This window comes from Miniopterus schreibersii (assembly GCF_964146895.1).
Source record: "Miniopterus schreibersii genome assembly, chromosome: X".
In the NCBI taxonomy this organism is placed as follows: domain Eukaryota; kingdom Metazoa; phylum Chordata; class Mammalia; order Chiroptera; family Miniopteridae; genus Miniopterus; species Miniopterus schreibersii.
In genome coordinates this window covers 69,344,319-69,367,353 of record NC_138104.1, presented here as the reverse complement: position 1 = coordinate 69,367,353, position 23,035 = coordinate 69,344,319, and the positions used below count along the sequence as shown (strand labels likewise).

The 23,035-nt window shown below is 36.7% G+C and overlaps 1 protein-coding gene across 1 annotated transcript in view; it reads left to right on the top strand.

The window, feature by feature from the left end:
* F8 (coagulation factor VIII) overlaps positions 1 to 23,035 on the top strand; it is a 159,184-nt gene that overhangs the window by 93,699 nt on the left and 42,450 nt on the right. Inside the window, exons 14-21 of the mRNA XM_081124883.1 lie at positions 1,550 to 4,661; positions 12,774 to 12,927; positions 15,988 to 16,200; positions 16,490 to 16,718; positions 16,928 to 17,110; positions 18,547 to 18,663; positions 19,415 to 19,486; positions 20,574 to 20,659. Of these exons, the coding sequence (XP_080981009.1) occupies positions 1,550 to 4,661; positions 12,774 to 12,927; positions 15,988 to 16,200; positions 16,490 to 16,718; positions 16,928 to 17,110; positions 18,547 to 18,663; positions 19,415 to 19,486; positions 20,574 to 20,659 (4,166 nt within the window). The remainder of the gene's footprint in view (positions 1 to 1,549; positions 4,662 to 12,773; positions 12,928 to 15,987; positions 16,201 to 16,489; positions 16,719 to 16,927; positions 17,111 to 18,546; positions 18,664 to 19,414; positions 19,487 to 20,573; positions 20,660 to 23,035) is intronic.

The window sequence follows — 23,035 nt, the reverse complement described above, 5'->3', positions numbered from 1 at the left end:
TTCCAATCCTTGTCTATTCTGACCCAACCTGGTTTTATACAGTCAAAAATATTCTTTAAATATCATTAAATTGGGCTCTCAATACCCAAACTTATTATTTATTTATATCTCTATTTTTAGTGAAAACACAGTGAACTATGTAAATGTTCACTGTGGAACCAAGTAGGATTAAATTTTTTTAATTTTTATAACTTGCTTAACTGACATTTCTAATCGTTTTCCTGTTCTTGTAATGTTTTTCCTTTATATATCCTCTTTTTAAAAATAGTTCCATAGCATAACATATTCTTTCTTGCTTAGATACTGACCTTCTAGACCCGTGCATCCTCCTACTCCAGTGTGGCCTGGTTCTCTTTAGGTCTGAGGCTAAGTTATCAACTTCGGACTTTTCCTCATCCTCCCTCAGGATAAGTCCCTGGTTCCTGGATCTCATGTCTTCCTATTTTTTAATATACCATTTATTTTGGTAGAAAAACATTCTCTAATCTCTTCCTGAGGATGGTTGCATTAAAGGTAGATTTGCTGAATCTTTGTATATTAAAAAATGCCTTTATCATCACTTCACATTTGGTTGATTATCTGGCTGCACATAGAGTGCAGTGTGCATTAATTCCAAAATGTATTTGACCATAGAAATCTTTTCCATGGAGTTCCATAGTTTCACAGGGCTCTGTGGAAATATACTTTGGGGGAATTTTTCCCTTTGAGGGAAAGCTGGATTAAGTTAAGATTTTACTTTCAGCTATTGTGTCAGATGATGAGACTTCTTAGGTACCTGACAGATAGCTTGGTAAAGGTGTACTTTTTTTTCGCTTATGCTTATGCATCTACTTTACTATCATGAAATTCCTTCACTTGGATAATCCTGTCCACAGTAGAAATTAATATTGCTAACATTGTGGTAAGATTTGTATGTGTATTCTAAACCTAAGTCCTGCTCTTTTGTGTTCACTTATTCTGCAAATTGGTGATGCCATGGATGCTGAGCATTGTTGTATGATTAGAACACATTATATGATGGGCTAGATACTATTAGCCTCATTTATAAATAAGAAAACTGGAACTCAGAGAGCTCAATTGACTTGCTGAAAGCCACACAGCTGGTAAATGGTAGGGCTAGGATTTGAACCTGCAATCTGACTCTAGAATCTGTGCCACTAGGTTATATACCAATAACAGTTAACTTATATAAACTTTCCTGAGTTAAGTCATTGCCATCATCAGAGTTCTATGTGACTATTAAGACTCTCCACTATTGTGTATGTTAATTACATTTCTCCATTTTTATTCCAACATCTATTCACTTTTAATCACAGCCCTTTCTTATGGTCACAAACAGATATACCACAACAGCAGCAATGCAAAATCTACTTTTGCTAACATTGCTACTATTGTTATATATGTCATGGATTTAACCCAATTACCTGTAATGTAATGATATCAACTAGTATTTTTTCATTTATCTGGGAATAGGATATACCCTCTAACACAAAACTAGCTTGGTACCTGGGTTATGAGTAACCAGAGTCTTATTCTTCCTTATCTCCAGGTATGTGGGTTCTCGGGTGCCACAATTCAGACTTTCGGAACAGAGGCATGACAGCCTTACTGAAGGTTTCTAGTTGTAACAATAGAAACACTGACGATTATTATGAAGACACATATGAAGATATTCCATCTTCCTTGCTGAATGAAAATGATGCCATTCAACCCAGAAGCTTCTCCCAAAATTCAAGGCACCCCAGCATTAGGCAAAAGCAATTTGAAGTCATTTCAACTCCAGAAAATGATATGAAGAAGATCGATCCTTGGTCTGGAGAGAGAATGCCACTACTTAAAGTACAAAGTGTTTCCTCTAGTGATTTGTTGATGCTCTTGGGACAGAATCCTACTCCACATGGATTATCCTTATCTGATCTCCAAGAAGCCACATATGAGGCTGATGATCATTTACCTGGAGCAATAGAAAGAAACAAAGGCCCATCTGAAGTGACACATCTCAGACCAGGGCTCCATAACAGTAGGGACAGAGTATTTACTCCTGAGCCAGAACTACAATTAAGATTAAATGAGAATTTGGAGTCAACAACAGAAGTAGAGTTGAAGAAACTTGATTTAACAATTTCTAGTTTGTCAAACAATCTAAAGACTTCACCAACAATTCCATCAGAAGAGTTCACAGCAGGTGCTAAAAAGGCAGGTTCTTTAGGACCACCAAATATGCCAGTTCACTTTAGTAGTCAATTAGACACCATTGTATTTGACAAAAATGCATCTCACCTTATTGGGTCTGGTGTACCTTTGGGCTTGAGTGAGGGAGATAATGATTCCAAATTGTTAGAAGCAGCTTTAATTAATAGTCAAGAAAGTTCACTGGAAGAAAATATATTATCAATGGAGAGAGATAGGTTATTTAAAGAGGAAAGAGTTCATGAACCTGCTTCATTGACTAAAGGTAACTCTTTATTCAAAGTTAATGTCTCTTTAGTAAAGACAAATAAGACACCAGTTTACTCAGTGATGAATACAAAGACTCACATTGATGGCCCAACATTTTTAATTGAGAACAGTTCATCAGTCTGGCAAGATATTACATTAAATAGTAATGCTGATGTTCAAGAAGTGACTTCTTTGATTCATGATAAAACTCTTATGGACAAAAATACTACAGTTTTGGGGCTAAATTATGTGTCAAATAAAACAACTTCATCAAACATTATGGAAATGGTCCACCAAAGAAAAGAGGGCCCTGTTCCAGTAGGTGCAGAAAATCCAGATATATCACTCTTCAAGATGCTGTTCTTGCCAGATTCAGCAAATTGGATAAAAAGGACCCATGGCAATAACTCCCTAAGCTCTGGGCAAAGGCCTGGTCCAAAGCAGTTGACACCTTTAGGATCAGAAAAATCTGTGAAAGATCAGAATTTCTTGTCAGAGAATAAAAAAGTAGTAGTAGAAGAGGATGGATTTACAAAGGACCTGGGACTCAAAGAGATGATTTCTCCAAACAGTAAGAGCACATTTCTTATTAACTTGACTAATATCCAAAACAATGATACACACAATCAAGAAAAAAAATCCCAGGAAGAGATAGAAAGGAAGGAGAAATTAATCCAAGAGAATGTAGTTTTGCCTCATGTGTATACAGTGAATGGCACTAAGAATTTCCTGAAGAACCTTTTCTTACTAAGCACTGAGCAAAATGTAGACAGTTTAAATGCGGGGACATATACTCCAATACTTCAAGACACCAGGTCATTAAACTATTCAGCAAATAGAGCAGGGATTCATATGGCCCATTTCTCAAAAATAAGGGAGGAAGCAAACATGGAACGCTTGGGAAATCAAACAAAACAAGTGTTAGAGAAGTATCCAAACACCACAAGGGTATCTCCTAATCCAAATCAGCAGAATGTTATTGCTCAACGTGGTAAGCGGAATTTAAAACAATTTAGACTCCCAAAAGAAGAGCTTGAAGAGGGGGTAATTTTGAATGGCACCTCAACCCAGTGGTCCAAAAACATGAAATATTTGACCCAAGGCACCCTCACACAGATAGAGTACCATGAGAAGGAGAAAAGGGCCATTACTCAGTCTCTCTTATCAGATTTTTCTATGAAAAGTCATGGCATCATTCAAACAGATGGCTCTGCATTACCCATTGCAAAGGTATCAGCATTTCCATCAATTAGACCTACAGATATGACCAAGATCCCACCCCAGGACAACTCTTCTCCTCTTCTAGCATCATCTTATAGTTATACCTTTAGGAAGAGGAGTTCTGGAGTCCCAGAAAGCAGTCATTTCTTACAAGGAGCCAAAAGAAATATTTCTTTAGCCTTCCTAATCTTGGAAATGATTAGAGGTCAAGAAAAGGTTAGCTCCCTGGGGGAAAGTGCCACCAACTCACTCATGTACAAGAACCTTGAGAACACTGTTTTAAAACCAAGCTTGTCTGAAGTATCTGGCAAAGTTGAATTACTTCCTAAAGTTCATATTCATCAGGTACACTCTTTGCCTACAAAAACCAGCAATGATTCACCTCACCACCTGGATCTGACAGAAGAGATGTTCCTTCAGAAAACAGAGGACACTTATAAACTGAATAAAGTAAATAGACCTGGAACAGTGCCCTTTCTGAAACGGGCAACCAAAAGCCCTGAAAAGATTCCCTCCAAGCTGCTAGGTCTCCTTGCTTGGGATAATCAATGTGCTACCCAGACACCAAGAGAAGAGTGGACAAACCAAGAGAAGTCACAAAAAAACATAGCTTTTAAGCCAAAAGACACCATTTCACCGCTAGGCCCTTATGAAAACTATCATTCAATAGCAGCAATAAATGAAAAACAAGATAAGCCCCAAAGAGAAACCACTTGGGCAAAGCAAGGAGGGACTGGAAGGTTGTACTTTCAAAATTCACCAATCTTGAAACGCCATCAAAGGGAAATAACTCCCACTACTCTTCAACCAGAGGAAGACAAAATTGACTATGATGATACCTTCTCGACTGGAATGAAGAGAGAAGATTTTGACATATATGGTGACCATGAAAATCAGGGCCCTCGCAGCTTTCAAAAGAGAACACGACACTATTTCATTGCTGCAGTGGAGCGGCTCTGGGATTATGGAATGAGTAAATTCCCCCATGCACTAAGAAACAGGTATGGGCACATTGATTATTCCTCTGTCCTGCTACTGTGACCTTTGACTTTACCAGTTGCTGAAACAATAGGAAAGGCACAGCCAATCGGCAGCAGTGAGACTCCAAAGATTGCTTTATAGAAGAATGCTGAGAGCCAGATGGCAAAGTCTAGATGAAGCTGAGGAGTAAATGGGAGGTTAGATGATGATACCAACAATGAAAGTTAGAAGATGGTAAATCCAGATGGCATAAAACTCTTACTCTGGTGGGAAAGAGGAGTAGAAGAGGGGCTTATGAAAGGGTAGAAGAGTCAGAGTCAATAAGCAGCAATGGAGAGTAGGAAGAAAGTCAGATTTACCTATCAGCCTTATGAGCTGCAGTAGAAGACAATATCATGAGAGAGCCCTAAAGAGGCAGGAGGAAAAAGTTACTTGTGTGGCAAAAAGGTTGAGGATGTAGGAAAGCTTGTTTTCCATGGTACTGAGGATACAGAGGGCAAAGTTAGGGGAGCAGAAGGAGGTAGGGCAGGGGAAAGAAAGCACAGAGAAATTTGGAAGATAAATATAAGAAGAGTCAATCAGTCAACAAATATTTATTGAGCACCTACTATATGCCAGACAATTTTGTAGGTACAAGTGCAGCAAAGTAGGAGCTTGCATTCTAATGGGGAAAGCAAGAGATAATAAATTAGTAGAAAAATAAATGGGGGGGGGTCTTGATGATGATATTCAGAAGAGAGAATTGAATAGTATGGTAGAGTAACACTGGGGTGTTACTTTGGATGTGGTGGTCAGATAAATCCTTTGTGGACTTGAGACCTAAATGATAAGAGACCAGCTGACAGCTCTGAGAGAAGATATTTCCAGGCAAAGGGAACATGAAGTGCGAAGGCCCTGAGAATGGAACATATTTGGCATGTTTGAGAAATGAAAAGGACTAGCATGACTAGAGTACAGTGAAGAACTAGTGGGGGGTGAGGCAAGTTGTGGGAGATGAGGTGGTAGAGATGAGCAGTGGTCAGATAATATAGGTGCCCTCTTCATTACTCATTGTCACTTTCCGACCTTGCTTTCTACTTCAGGTGTGCCCTTATTGCTGCACAGCAACCACAGAATATTTCCCTAGTTCACTGACTTCCCATTCTCCTGGACCCCTAACTTATGTTTTCTGCTTTTTCCTTAAATCTCCAATACCTTTTGCTCATTCTCAAACGACCCTTATTACTCTTAGCTTATGCTGTGCAATGAACCTCCACAGACTTCCAATACCATATTTATCGACATCTGTACCCATATACTGTCTTCATGCTTATGACAATAAATGGACTGTCTGTGTTCCTATGACCAAGTTCTCCAATTTTGCACTTATCCCATCTTTTCTCCCCTCATAAAAACTGTTGCTTCAGCAATTCCCCTTTTCTTTTTTACATCATCAATTTCTCTTTCTCCACTGAGTTAGTCTTATCAGTACCAATCATGCTGTATAATTTCTCCCCTTGTCTTTTGAGGAAACATTTAAAAATAATTTCCCCTACTTACTTTCTTTGCTTCTTTTTCTTATTCTTTCTTTAAACCACTCCAAAGAGCCTTTTATCACCATTATTCTATAAAAACTACATTTTCAAGGTCACTATTGATCCTTACTAATTCTAAGTTCTCATCTTAGTTGTACTCTCAGTAGTATTTGGTAGCTGATTATTCCATCCTTTATACATGTTCTCACTTGGTCTCTCTGACGTCACTTTAATTTTTCTACTAAATTCACTACCAATCCTTCCCTGTCAACTTTGCCGGTCTTTCACTTCCCTAACCTTTAAATGTTAGAATGCTCAGGATATTAGTTCTCAAAACTCTTCTTTTTTTTTTTTTTTTTTTTTTTTTTTTTGTTTGCACTCACTCTTGTGATGATCTATCTACACTTATGGTTTTAGGACCTATCTATATGACAATTTCCAGTTGTATATCTCCACATCAGATCTCTCTCTTGAACTTGAGACTCAAATAACAAGTCACAAGCTTAAAATATACAAAATTAGACTCTTAATTTCTGCCCCTTCCTAATACCTGTTAGACCAGACTTCTTCATGGCAATGGCCATGGAGAATAATTAAGTTATTCTTAATTATTCTTTTTCTCTCACAACCACATCAAGTCCATCAAAGAATCCTGTTAGTTATAAAACTTCAAAAAATAACCAAAATTATATTATGGACTGAGTAATGGATAAAATGAAAATGTACTGAAATGGAAAGTTAGAGATTGTTGACTAATAAAAAAAAAAACAGATTACAAAACAAGAGAAGACATAATAAAATGTCACTCTAGATTAAAAGTAATGTTTTCAATTTTAAAGATATGTGTCTATATTTTCAAATTTTCTACAGTTCATGTGCACTGCTTCTATAATAATAAAAATCTACTTAAAATAAATCAATTCTATAAACACACACAAACAAGCACACACAAAATCCAATTCTCTCTATCTCAGTGGCTACTATCTAGTCTAAACCATAATCAACTCTCACTCAAATTATTGTAATAGCCTCTTTTTTATCATTATTTTTTATTTTTTTCAATTACAGTTGACATACAATATTATATTAGTTTCAGGTGGACACCCCAGTGATTAGATATTATAAAACTTATTAAGTGATCATCCTGAAAAATCTCATACCCATCTGACACCATATATAGTTATTAGAAAATTATTGACTATATTCCCTATATTCCCTATTTACACCCCCATGTCTACACTATAACTACTAATTTGTACTTCTAAATCCCTTCACCTTTTCACCCATCCCCCCACCTCCCTCCCATCTGGCAACCATCAAAATATTCTCTGTATGCATGAGTCTGTTTCTGTTCTGCTTCTTTGTTCATTTATTTATTTACTTTATTTATCTTTATTGTTGAAAGTATTAGAGGTGTCCCATTTTTTCCCCCATTGACCCCCTCCACCTTGCTCCCACCCTGTCCCCAGGCATACACCACATTATTGTCTGTGTCCATGGGTTATGCATATATGCATATAACTTCTTTGATTAATCTCTTCCCACCCCCCACCTCCCATCCCTCTTCCCTCTGAGGTACAACCATCTGTTGCATGCTTCAATGTCTCTGGGTCTATTGTTCATCAGTTTCTTTTGTTCATTAGCTTCTTCTTAAAGAAGACCCTTCAACATTTCATGTAGTACTGGATTGGTGGTGATGAACTCCTTTAGCTTTTTCTTATCTGTGAAGCTCTTTATCTGACCTTCAGTTCTAAATGATAGCTTTGCTGGGTAGAGTAATCTTGGTTGTAGATTCTTGATTTTCATCACTTTGAGTATTTCTTGCCACTCCCTTCTTGCCTGCAAAGTTTTTGTTGAGAAATCAGCTGACAGTCATATGGGTGCTCCCTTGTAGGTAACTAACTGCTTTTCTCTTGCTGCTTTTAAAATTCTCTCTTTGTCTTTATCCTTTGACATTTTAATTATGATGTGTTTTGGTGTGGATCTCTTTGGGTTCCTCTTGTTTGGGACTCTCTGTGCTTCCTGGACTTGTAAGTCTATTTCTTTCACCAGGTAGAGGAATTTTTCTGTCATTATTTTTTCAAATAGGTTTTCAATTTCTTGCTCTCTTTCTTCTCTTCTTGTTCCCCATAATGCTAATGTTGGGCCACTTGAGGTTGTCCCAGAGACTCCTTACACTATCTTCATATTTCTGGATTATTTTTTCTTTTTGCTCCTCTGGTTGGGTGTTTTTTGCTTCCTCATATTGTAAATTGCTGATTTGCTTCTCGGCATCCTCTACTCTACTGTTGATTCCCTGTAAATTATTCTTCCTTTCAGTTAGTATAGCCTTCCTTTCTGACTGGTTCTTTATTATGTCATTGAGGATCTCACTAGTTTCCTTAATAGTCTTAAGGTAAGAAAATACAGGAAAGAAAAAAGCCTCACTCTTAAAGGCAAATATATAATAAACACAGCAAATCAACCACTTAAAAAGCCAATATGAAGGTTAAAAGATAAAAGTAGGAAAATTAACTATAACTACAATAAATAGTCATAGAATGCACAAAACAAAAAGAAAGAAAAGATGGCATCAACAACATAAAGCATGGAGGGAGGAGTAAAAATGTAGAGCTTTTCGAATGCATTTGAACTTAAATGACTATCAGCTTAAAATAGACTGCTATAGACATAGATGGATAAGTATGAAACTCATGGTAACCACAAACCAAAACCATATATTGTCTATAATAGACACACTTAAAATATAAAGACTCAGGTTAAAAGTAAACTTTAAAGCAAGAGGTTTCTACAGATAAAATGGAACTGTTATAATAATTTAAAAAGTCAATTCAATAAGCAGATATAACATTCTAAAATTTGTATTAATTTAATATAGCTTCAAAATACATAAAGCAAAACTTGACAGAATTAAATAAAGAAATAGAGAAATTCAAAATCATATTTAGAGATAACTGATTTAAAGAACACCCAAACATCAATAAGGATGTAGAAGATTTAAGTATGATTAATGGAGCACACCCAGCAACTCCAGGTTTAACATTTTTTCAAGTTCACATGGAACATTTAATAAAGTAGACCATATGCTGTGCTACAAAACAAGACATTGTAGTGATTGAAAATATAAAACATATAAAATATGTTCTCTAATAAATTAAACATTAAATCAATTAGAAGGTTCATTGGAAATTAACACACTTCTAAACAATGTGCTTGTCAAAGAAGAAATATTTTTAACCAAATTAAAGTATAAATATGACATATTAAAACTTGTGATATGTATCAAAAGCAGTGCATAGAGAGAAATCTTGAAGGGGAAAGAATGACAGTGCCAAATATCAGGAGTTATTGTAAAGCTACATTATTTAATAAAGTGTGATACTGATACAAGGATAGATAACTATGTCAATGTAATCCCTGAATTACAAGATTGGTTTAACATTTTAAAAAATCATTGTAATTTGTCACATTAGCAAGATGAAGTAGAAAAAACATATAACCCTCTCATTTTATGAAAAGAGTGTTCGCTTAAAATTTAGCATCCACACATGATTTTTAAAACTTTTAGCAAATTATAATAGAAAGGAATTCCCTTATCCTGAGAAAGTGTATCTACAAAAATCTACACCAAGCATCACATTTAATGCTGACCCATTGAAAGTTTCCCTTTGGAGATTAGGAACCCTTTATTATCATCACTTCTATTCAGTACTGTACTGGAGGTGCTACCAACATACTAAAGCAATAAAAAGATATAAAAAGTATAAATGTTGGAAAGGGGTAAACAAAACAGCCCTTGATTATAGATTATATGAATTGTGTACATAAAATATTTTTTAAAATATCTACAAATAAATTATTAGAATTAACTAAGAAGGCTAGCGGGTTTGTGGAATTCAAATTCAATATACAAAAGATAATTATATATCTATATAATAGCAATAGACAGGTAGAACATAAAATTAACAGCATATGCCATTTACAATGGAATAAAATAGTCATAAATACCTAGAAATAATTATGACCAACTTTTTTCAAGACTTCTATGGAAAAAAACTGGAAATTTAATGGGAAACTTTTTTAAAAAAAATATATCTTTATTGATTTCAGAGAGAGAAAAGGAAAGGGAGAGAGAGAGATAGAAACATCAATGATGAGAGAGTCATTGATCGAGCCCACAGCCCGGGCATGTGCCCTGACCGGGAATCAAACCCTGATCTCCTGGATCCTAGGTCGACGCTCAACCGCTGAGCCATGCCTGGCCGGGCTAAGGACAATTTAAATAAATGTACAAGAACTGGAAAACACAATATTGTGAAAATGTAAATTATCCCCAAACTGATCTATAGATTCCATATAACTAAAATGAAAATCTCAACAAGTTCTTTGTTTTGTAGAACTCAAAAAGCTGATTTTAAAATGCAAAGGGCCAAGAATAGCCAAGACCCTCTTGAAAAAGAAGAACAAAGTGGGAGGAATTACTGTATAACATGCTGAAACTTATTTTAAAGCCATGGTAGTTAAAACAATGTGATACTTTGGCTTTAGGGTAAAGAAAGAGGTCAATAAAAAAGAATAGAAAACCCGAAACTAAACTCACACATGTATAGACCAACTTTTATGACAAAGATGTCATAGAATAGCAGTTTTCAATAAAAGGTGTCAGGAAATTTTGATACCCACATGGAAAAACATTAAATTGGATGCCTAACTCACATCATACACAAAAATCCACTCACATTGGGTTACAAGTCTAAACGTGAACATAAAAAGCCATAAATCTCTTAGATGGAAAAAATAAGTGAGTTATATTAATAACCTCAGAGTTGGGAAAAAAAGAGAATTGGCATCAAGATACAAAAAACAGTAACCATGAAGGACTTTTGATAAATTTCACAACATTAAAATTATTAATTTATGCTCATCAAGAAATAAGAAAAATAGAATTAAAAGATTAGTCACAGAATAGGAGATGTTTGCAGCACAAATAGCCAATGAAGGACTCATATCAAGACTATTTGCAGTTCTCCTTTGAATCAATAAGAAAAAAGCAAATTGTCCAATAGAAAAATTGACAACAACAACAAAAAAACACACGCCCAAACAAACAAACCAATCTTGGATAGGCATTCCACAAAAGAGGAAATCCACTGGCCTCTGCTCTTAAGGAGTTATTATCTCAACTTCATTATTAATCAGAGAAATGCAAAATAAAACAACAAGCATGCTGCTGTGCAACTGCTAGAATGGCCAAAATGTAAAAACAAAGTCTATACAAAGTGTCTGAAGATTTGGATCAAATGGAACTCTCATATATTGCTGATGAAAAGGGAGAATAGTACAGAAGCTTTGGAAAACAGTGTGGTGGTATCTAACAAAGCTGAACATATACATATTCAGCAATTCCACTCCTAGATATGCGCCCAACAGAAATGCATATATATGTTCACCAAAAGACATTTACAAGAAGGTTCATAGCAGAACTTTGTGTATGCACCAAAAATTAGAAAAAATTCGAATGTCCATGACTGTGGTATATTCACACAAGAGAATACTATACAGCAATGGGAATGAACAAACTATAGCTACACACAAGGTAGATGAATCTCACAACCATAATGCTGAGTGAAAGAAGCCAGAAACCAAAGAATATACAATATGGTTCCATTTACATACTTCAAAACAGGCAAAACTAAACTGTGTTCTCTAGAGATGTATATATAAATAGCATGATTATGAAGAAAAGCAAAGAAAGAATTACCACAAACATCGGAATGGTGGTACCTTTAGTGGGGAGGAAGAGGATGTGATTGGAAAGGTACATACAGTGAGTCTTCTGGGTTGCTGGCAATGTTCTTAATCTGGATGATGGTTGCATTTTTGTACCAAAAGTACTTGTTTTATGCACTTTGTTGTGCAGTTTTAGTTCACAAGTTTAACAGATTTTTTTAAGTGAAGAAAAGAGGTCCAAAGACTGAACCCTGGAGTTCTCTTACATTTAGAATGTGTTTATAAACCCTACATCCATTCAACATTCAACAAAGTTTTTGAGCACCTACCATATGCCAGGTACTTGTTCTAGCTGCTGGGAATATAGCAGTGAACAAAACAGAGAAAAACCCCTGCTTTCATTGAACTTACATGCTAGTGAAGCCTGGAGAGAGCATGTCAAAAGGTATGGAGTAGATAACTATGAAAATGTTTCTTAGATGTTGAGTAAGATAAGGACATAACAAAATTGACTATTGGCTTTGATAAATCACTCACATGATTTAGATACCATCTAAATATGGATGCTCTTTATCTAGACCTCTTTTGTGAACTCCTAATCTTTGTGTATTTGACAATTTAATACATATAGATATTCTGTGTGTCCAAAACTGTAAACCTCAACCTGCTCCTCCTCTAGGGTTCTTCATCTCAGTGAATTGCATCACCTTCTACCATTTGCCCAAATCAGAAACATAAAAGTTATCTTTAATCTCTTTCTCCCTTCCCTTCCCCATTATACTTGCAATTCATAATCAATACTACTAAATGTATCTCAAATACAGAGAAGGCAAAAATGTGAGGTGTTTCTACACACCTGGCCCATGAGGATATTGCTTTTTTCTTCAGGGCTCAGAGTGGAGGTATCCCTCAGTTCAAGAAGGTGGTTTTCCAAGAATTTACTGATGGCTCCTTTACTCAGCCCCTATACCGTGGAGAACTAAATGAACACTTGGGACTCCTGGGGCCATATATAAGAGCAGAAGTTGAAGACAATATCATGGTGAGTTGAGGACAATGGAATCACAAGAAAATTAATCCTGTATATTTTCATCTCTGATTATAAAAATAATGTATTCACTTTTGAAAATTTTATAATATAGAAAATAAAGTTGAAAAATAATCTCATAATTATCGTTTTGATGTATGTTCTTATCTTTTTCCTATGTATTCTTCTATTTAGGTATTCAAAATTATACAATGTATAATTCTACTTCTATTTTGACTAAATATTGTGTCATAAACATTTCTTATGTTATTTAAAAACACTTCCTAAGTATCCTTTTAAAGTGATGGCATAGTAATCTATTGCATGAATTTATGATTTATTTTCAATAACCTTTTAGATAAGTTTTTTACACTATTTTAATAATGCTGCAATCACAACTTTTCCTACGATAAAATTCTAAAAGTGAAATGTACACGAACATTTTAAGACTTTCTGTAATGGATTATCTGTTAATGTACTTTACACATTTGACATTTTTGGAGAGAGTGCTTTTCTTATTAATTTGTATTACTTCATATATTATAGATCATTGATTTATTAATGATCATTGATCATTTTAGTGAATAGTATTTTTCCAAGTTTGTTGTCTCTTAATTTTACATATAATGCTTTTTAAATTAAAGCAGGTTTTATATTTTAGGAAGTAACCTATAAATCTTTCCTTTATGCCACTTTCATAGCTTTCATGTTTATAAAAATCCTACCTTATACAGAGATTTTTTTCTTAAAATCACCTATACTTTCTTTTATTATTATTATTTTTTAAATTTATCTTTATTGTTGAGAATAAAGGTGCCCCATTTCCCCCCCCAACTGACCCCTTCCACTTCGCTCCCACCCCCTCCCCAAGCTTTCACCCCCTTATTGACTGTGTCCATGGGTTATGCATATATGCATATAACTTCTTTGCTTAATTTCTTCCCACCCTCCATCCCCCCTTCCCTCTTTCCTCTGAAATATGATCGTCTGTTGCCTGCGTCAATGTCTCTGGATCTATTTAGTTCTTCAGGTTCTTTTGTTCATTAGCTTCTTCTTAAAGAAGACCCTTCAACATTTCCTGTAGTGCTGGTCTGGTGGTGATGAACTCCTTTAGCTTTTTCTTATCTGTGAAGCTTTTTATCTGACCTTCAATTCTGAATGATAGCTTTGCTGGGTAGAGCAATCTTAGTTGTAGTTCCATGTTTTTCATCACTTTGAATATTTCTTGCCACTCCCTTCTGGCCTGCAAGGTTTCTGTTGAGAAATCAGCTGACAGCCATATGGGTGCTCCCTTGTAGGTAACTAAGTGCTTTTCTCTTGCTGCTTTTAAGATTCTCTCTTTGTCTTTAACCTTAGGCATTTTAATTATGAAGTGTCTTGCTGTGAGCCTCTTTGGGTTCCTCCTGTTTGGGACCCTCTGTGCTTCCTGGACTTGTAAGTCTATTTCTTTCCCCAGGCAGGGGAAAGCCAGGTAGCCTTCAGTTCATGTAGCCTTCATTTCAAATTGGTACTTTATTATGTTATCTATTTTCTCAGTTATTTCCCTAATAGTCTGCTTAAACATCTTTATAAACAAAATTCTGAACTCTGTATCTATTAGCTTGCTTGGATCTATTTCATTTAGTTCCTCTTCTAGAGATTTCTTCTGTTCTTTCCTTTGTGACATGTTTCTTTGCCTCCACATTTTGGCTGCTTCCAGGTGTTTGTTTCTATGTATTAGGTAGAGCTGCTATGTCTCCTGGAATTTGTAGAGTGCCTTTGTGTAGTAGGTGTCCTGTAGGGTCCAGGGGCTCAGCCTCCCCAGTCACCTGAGCTGGGCCTTCTAGATGCTCCCCTGTGTGGGCTGTGTGCACTGTCCTGTTGTAGTTGAGCCTTGGTTGCTGTTGGCATCACTGGGAGGAACTGACCACCCCCCCCCCTGGCCAATCAGCTGTGAGGACCAGCTGCAACTACATCCAGAGAGCTGCTGTGCTGGAGACACCCTGGTCTCAGTGCTTCTTCAGTTCCCTGGTTGTAAGGCTTCTGTTCAGCCAGATTTCAGGAGGTTCTGAGTGATGGTGGTTCTGTATTTTAGTTGTAATTTTGATGTGGTTGCAGGAGGCGGCAGGTACAGCTGTTACCTACGCCGCCATCTTGTTTTCCCCCCAAATCACCTATCCTTTCTTGAACTTTCTTTTACAGTTCTATTTCTTAACATTTAACTTTTTAATCCATCAGTAATTTCTATAGACTAAAAGTTATTTTGGGAGCATTGTGGGAGCCAAGGGTAAATTAATTTTATTTTTTCCCCAAAATAGTCATTCATTATACCAATTGATGGTTTCCATTAAGAATACAGAAGGATATAAAATTATTGGATTGTGAGTAAAATTTTTCTGCTTTGATTTTTATTTTACTTTTCATATGTCCTATGAAACATGTATCTTTTTTTTTTTCTTTCAAATCTGAAAACCAGTCTTTTTAAAAGATTATATGCATTCATTCTGTAATTTGTCATGAAGAACCTTAACTTAAGTATCAAGTCCTGAGATTATGGTGTCTTAAACCCCCTGTGGTGATATTTTCTCTTTTACTTTGGAATTGCTTTTTAGTATTTAGGAATTTTCTCCTTTGCAAATTTGAGTGCATGCCTTAAAATTTTTAATTCAAAAATTCCTCAGCCTGGCAGGGCATGGCTCAGTGGTTGAGCGTCGACCTGGGATCCAGGTGATTGGGGTTTGATTCCCTGTCAGGGTACATGCCCAGGTTGTGGGCTCTATCCCCAGTTGGGGGGGGGGTGCAGGAAGCAGCCAATCAATGACTCTCTCATCATTGATGTTTCTGTCTCTCTCTCTCCCTCTCCTTTCCTCTCTCTGAAATCAATAAAGATATATAGATATTTTAAAATTCCTCAGAGTTTCCTCTACAGATTTTTAGGTCTGGGTTGTTACAGTATCCATCTTATGTACCACTTTCTCTGGATATTAAAACTTGGATAAAACCAAAATATGCATTATTATTAGGGATGTAAACACTAGAACACTTGCATTCTTTTTTCTTTCTTTCTTTCTTTTTTTTTTTTTTTGTGCTCTGCAGGTAACTTTCAAAAACCAGGCCTCTCGTCCCTACTCCTTCTATTCTAGCCTTATTTCATATGAGGAAGATCAGAGGCAAGGAGCAGAACCTAGAAAAATATTTGTCAAGCCTAATGAAACCAAAATTTACTTTTGGAAAGTGCAACATCATATGGCACCTACTAAAGATGAGTTTGACTGCAAAGCTTGGGCTTATTTTTCTGATGTTGATCTGGTAAGCGGGCTTACATTGTGCTGGCCACTTTCTGATTTAAAAGAAATGTTTCTTTCAATATCTGCTAAGAATTCTGGTATTTATCCTAAACATAATGGGAAGTTTTAAATAGGGGAGGTAGCATCATATTTGTGTTTTAGAAATAGCATTCTGGAATCTACTGAGGAGGATGAAGTGTGCTGTGGGAAGATGGGGAGTAGGTTGGAGTTGCATAAAAGTTGATGAGAAATCCACTCTGGTTCATAGGTGGGAGAGCTTATACTCATAGGATTGATGTCTTCCCTCCCAGGAAAAAGATATGCACTCAGGCTTGATTGGACCTCTTCTGATCTGTCGCACTAACACACTGAACGCTGTTCATGGGAGACAAGTGACAGTGCAGGAATTTGCTCTGTTTTTCACTATTTTTGATGAGACCAAGAGCTGGTACTTCACTGAAAACATGGAAAGGAACTGCAAGGCTCCCTGCGATATCCAGATGGAGGACCCCACTTTTAAAGAAAATTATCGTTTCCATGGTAATATATCCCACACCCAAATATTACTCACTGTGAAATGCAGCATGCACTATGACAAATCAGTCCTGAGCCTGAGGCTTGGACATTGTATGAATTGAGAATATGTATATGGGAGTAGAATCTTCATAGGAATCAATATTTTTGACTGGAGTGGAGGAAAAGGAATGTCTGCAGTAGATTTTAACAGCCTTCTCTGTGTTCTTCTCCAGCAATCAATGGCTATGTGATGGATACTCTACCTGGTTTAGTAATGGCTCAGGATCAAAGGATTCGATGGTATCTGCTCAGCATGGGCAGCAATGAAAACATCCATTCTATTCATTTCAGTGGACATGTGTTCACTGTAGGGAAAAAAGAGGAGTATAAAATGGCAATCTACAACCTCTATCCAGGTATGAACTGCTTTGTGCTTTTTCTTTTACCTACTGTACTTGTTGAGTCTTTACTTGAAATGGTCTAGGCACTGGGGATATGATCAGTGAACAAAGCAGACAAACTTCCTGTTCTGGGGTAGCTTACTTTTTCAAGTGACTTTGCCCTACAGAGAGATAATAAATAAATTAGCAAATGAACATGATAATTTCTTATACAGATAATGTGCTATAAAGAAAATAGAACAGAATAAATGAATAATTAATGTCATAGCACTTTCCTAGGGGGGAAAAAGGGATTTTTTTTTTCCCCCATCTCAAATCCCACATGGCACCAGTAGTTATTCAGAGAGTGATTTGTTTATGTCTGATACCAATATATTGATTAAGCACTACTTACAATGTTGATAAAAATACAACTTCATTTTAGTTCTCCACTGTCTCTTTAAAACAGTTTTAATAGTAGGAATAAACTTGCCCTATTTCTCTGTAAAACTTCTGATAAGACCAGTGACTTTTCTGCTCACTCTTATCTTAAATAATGAACAGTCCTATGGTCACTTTAGATCACAAATATAGTTCATCAGAAATTAAAATGTCCACTCTAAGATATTTATAAAAATTCTGAACTTGATTGAACTTGAATTTCTCCTCCCCAAATCTGAGCCTGTACCAGGCTGGAAGCCTGCATTGGGAAAGGGAGGCACAGCTGAGTCCTCTGTTTCTCTAGCTTATGCTTATTGAGCTTCCCTCCAACTCCTTGCTGCCTGCTGCTTTGAACTCCAGTATGAAAAGGATCAAGATAAGGGTTTGGACAGTGGTTACTTACTTACGATTGGCACCATTGTTGTAAGCAAGCTTCACACTTTGTGCACCTGGCAGATATTTAAAATGGATTCTTCATGTAGGGAACTTTCAGGTGACTCTTCAAAGATTCCCTTTTGGGACCCTCTCTCACGAAATCCCCTTGATCTGAATGGTTTCACCTTTACTCCAGATGGTTGGTCACTCATTCCTCAGCCTCTAAGGATTCACTTCCAGCTTTCTGCTTCTGGGGTTCCTTTAGCCCTCAAGGCAGCCCTAGTGGACTAGATATGGGAGGATCTCCCTGACTTTTTTTTCCCAGGGAGCTCGCATCTGGTCAATGAAAAACTCTAAGAGTACAAGCCTAATGCAGTAGCTTTCTCCTGTCTCTACCACCAAAGCATTCTGTGGCCCTCTCTCCCATTTCCCAGGGTGGGGGACTGTCAGAACTCAATCTCTAGCGCCCCCAGCTGTAGGAGTCAGATAGCAAGCACTTTGGGTTTCAGAGGTCCAATATTGGTGTAATTGACTTAGGTAGATCTCCTTTGATATTCTGCATAAGCCAATATATCTCATGCTCATTTTTTGTTCCTTTTATTTTTTGTAAAATAAAAGAAAATAAATATTTTTTTGTTCCTTTTCTTTTTTATAAGGTGTTTCTGAGACAGTGGAAATGCTACCATCCAAAGTTGGAATTTGGCGGATAGAATGCCTTATTGGTGAACACCTACAAGCTGGGATGAGCGCTCTTTTTCTAGTGTACAACAGGAGTGAGTAGCAATGTAGGCAGAGGTTCCCTGCCTAGTCAGCTTACATCTATACAACTTTTCTCCTTCCTAGAATGGTTGCCTTTGTCAAGAAATAAATACAAGCTCACAGTCATTATCAAATCTGAAATGAATATTGCTGGTAGAAATCATAAGTCTTCAGAAGAGGGTAGGTATGTTTGAAGGTTTAAACACTTTGAACCTGAAGCTCTAAATACAGGGTGGGGCAAAAGTAGTTTTACAGTTGTGAGTACATGAAACAGTTTATTCTTGTATTATTATTTATTAATTATTGTATTATTTTCCATATGAACAACTGTAAACCTACTTTTGCCCCATCTTGTATTGAACAAACTGGTGCTAAGAAAATGTCTCTTTATTTCACAACATTGTGAAGCTCCAAGATCTCCAAGAAAAAATTTTGAAACTTAACTTTGGTTCAATTACTAAAGATAACTGACAAATACTGCTTGGAAGAGCTTGAGATTTAACCCTAAACAAGTAAGAAAACCACTGGTCTATGTATGTATGGACCCTCATTTCCCCAGCTGAAAAATGTGAATAGTTTTAGCACTTACCTGTTGGGGTGAATTAAGTGAAATTATACAATAAAATATTTCATACAATTCTTGGCACATAGTAAACACTTAAAAAAATGAGCATTTGTTGGTATTCTTCCTTTTTCATTGACTTGCATTTGTGAAGCTCAATTTTCTGCACTTCTAGCTATTATGTTTCCCTCATTTGATTTCAGAGTGTCAGACTCCACTGGGAATGGCTTCTGGACGCATTAGAGATTTTCAGATTACAGCTTCAGGGCAATATGGTAAATATTATTTTCTCTCCAAGGACTGAACTGATTATATCTTTTTACTTTTGTTGGATAGGTTCAGAAAACCAGTCCATCTCCATCTTCTATTAATTTTACCCTATAAGTGCCTCTCAAATCTCTTTTCATTCCCCACTGTAAGCATCCTAATTCAGGCCACCATCACTTCTCACCTGGGTAATGCCACTGCCTCCTTTAATGCCCTGCCTGCCTCCAATATTGTTCCCCTGAGTCCATTCTCTTCACTGTAACAGGAAGCTGTGCTTTTCTATGAGCAGTGATAGTTAAGCTTGAATAGCATCTGTAGAGTTCAGGGGTCGGCAAACTACAGCCTACAGGCCAAATCTAGCCCCCCACGTTTTTGTATGGCCTTCAAGCTAAGAAAAATTTTTCTATTTTTAAATTATTGGAAAAATACAAAAGGAGAATAATATCTTATGGCATGTGGAAATTATATGAAATTCAAACTTCAGTATCCAAAAATAAAGTATTATATTGGCACACAGCCACACCCATTCATTTATAATCATATGGCTACTTTCACTCTACAACAGTACTTGAGTAATTACAACAGAGATGAGATGATTTGCAAAGCTAAAATTATTTACTATCTGGCCCATTACAGAAAAAAGTTTGCCAACCCCTGTTTTACAGGAGAAAAAGTTTCTTTGAAAAAGAGGCTTGAGAGTTATATACCAAAATAGTATTATTTTTCTCTGAGTGGAAGGATACTTTTTTCTATTTTTCTGTTTATTTATATTCTTTTTTTTTTCATTTTCTAATTTTTCCACAGTGAACATACATTGTGTAATAAAGAAATAATAACATTTGGTGGTGCTGGTAACACATTCTGGTATCAGCTAATTAGAGGTGCTAACGATCAACAAACTTACTAAATTTTAGAAAATAAAAAGGACAATAGGGCAAGAAAAAAAACTTAAGTAGTTAATAATTGATATACTGTGCTTTATGCCTTTATCTTCTTCACAGCTAGGATCAACCTTTCTCAGGAGAGTAATTTTATTCCTAAGTGTCTAGAACCAACCCAGCTGAATCTAATCTCTCTCCCCTTTCTTGGGCAAAGGACAGTGGGCACCAAAGCTGGCCAGACTTCATTATTCTGGATCAATCAATGCTTGGAGCACCAAGGATCCCTTTTCCTGGATCAAGGTTAGAAAATGCATCACATATTCCTCTTGCAAGCTCACAGCACTATACATCTCTCTTATACATTTTCATCAAACTCCAGGTAACAGATGAGGGAAGAACTAGGGAACAGAACACACTGAGGTGTTCTATTCATATATTTTTCATCTTTCTACTGGGATTAGAACAGCTGAATACTATCTACAACATTGAACTCACTGCCTCCCAAGATCCTGTATTCTATTATTAGATGCTTCCAACTGTCTAGGTGTCCTATGGTCCTCCAGTCTTTATTTTAACACAAAAACAAATGGCTCAATCTTCCATCACACAGGCCAAAAAAAGTGTCTTCTTTATTTTAAAGAACTGATTCCATATGCTTCACAAACTCTATACCACTGTGTAGTAGAAAGCACCTACTGAAGTTAGTCCAATCTTGTAAACTAACTTAGAGCCAAGAACTGAAAGTGTCCTTAGGTTAACTCAGTTTCTTTTTTTTTTCTTTTTTTCATCCTCACCGAAGGATATTTTCTCCATTGATTTTTAGAGAGAGTGGAAGGGAGGGGGAGGAGGGGAAAGAGAGAGAAACATCGGTGTGAGAAATGTACAACGATTGATTGCCTCTCTCACGTACCCTGACCGGGGATGGGGAACGAACACGCAATCCAGGTGCATGCCCTTGACCAGGAATCAAACCAGAGACCCTCTGGTGTGCAGGTTGACGCTCTAACCACTGAACCACACCAACCAGGGCAACTCGGTTTCTTTTTAAATGACTCAGTCTTTCAGATTTTCTCACTTCCCCATTTTCTCTAGAGCAGCACTGTCCAATGAAGCATAATGCGAACCACAAATGCAAACCATATGTGTAATTTTACATTTCCTAGTAGCCACATCATAAAAGAAACATGTGAAATTCATTTTAATATTTTATTTAACACAACATATACAAAAATATTATCATGTCAACATGTGGTGAGTCAGGATAGTGACCCCCTTCAAGGGCATACATATGGGAACTTCTGTGTCCCTTCCATGCCACATGAGAGCTGAGAGCAGTTTGGAAGGCCCAGCTCAACCTCTCTGCCTAACCACAAGGGTAGGTTCCTTCTAGAGACCAAACAGGAAAAGAGAGAAAACTTTTCTGCCTCCAGCTTTGTTCTCAATCTGTCTAACATGCCTCCCACATCTGATACTTACAGCCTGGAGAGGGACTAATGTACACACATTTTACCACCTACTTCCCACAGCTCCATCCACTTCTCATAATGTACTGACTTTCTTCTTTCTCTTCTTAGTTGGCTGAGGACATTCCCCTACATACTTTTTCTTGCGAGATGGCATCTGTTCTTCTATTTTTCCTGAGGTTAAAATAATAAATAGGAATCGGGAAAAATAAACTGGCTTACCAGTGAGCAGACACAAAGAGTACATCTGTTAATGCCACATCAGCTGCCAGGAACCACATCAGTTCCTCTTTTTTGTTTGTTTTGTAGGCACTTCCAATTATGACTCACTTTGAAAAGACTGCTCACTAATCCCTAAGTATTTTTGTTTGTTTGTGAGGCTGCCAAACCACATGTTCTCACCTTGTATTTCTGTGGTTGTCACTTTCATTCAGCCTTACATATATCCCTATGTAGTGGACACTTTAATCTATTTGGCTGCCTTGCATCTGTTCTATGTATTTATTTTTTATAATAGTATCCTCATTTCCAATTGGGGAATTATATCTCCTTCACTGGATACAATCTGATAAGACTAGTAGAGTGCCTTTTCCATGCCAAAGAACCGTGAGTGATACACCCTGTTCCAGCTTGCCAAGATTCTGTCTCCCAAAGTATTTCCTAGTCTTTCCAGTTTCGCAATTTACTGGCTTGATCACTAAACTTTGTTATATTTTAGCAAAGTCAGGATCAAAATATTGAAGTAGCAGGGCTTGCTTCTCTACTATGTGCTTAAGACAAAGCGAGCTATTAAGTCCCCACCGAGAGCTTGTGCGGCAGGCGCTGTCATCCTCATTTCAGACACAGAAGCAGAAGCACAGAAAAGTGAAAGAACTTGTCCCAAGTCACACAGCCAATGAGTGGCTGAGACAAACTCAAACCCTGAGAGTTGACTCCAGAGCTTTAATTGATAATCATTATACTACACCATTTCTAGAATGCTCCCTTTAGGTTGATAAACATCTATTAACTACCACTGTTTGCTTATGGAAATTGAACCAGTTACAAATTTACCTTATTGTGTTATCATCCAATTTGTATTAAATCACCTGGTCCTTAAGGTATTTTTTGCCATCTGTCTACTGAAGGCCACATACACATTTTCTTGATCTGGTAACTTTATAGAATAAAGAAATGTAATAACTATGTATGGGGCCAAGTGGGTACTGAAATT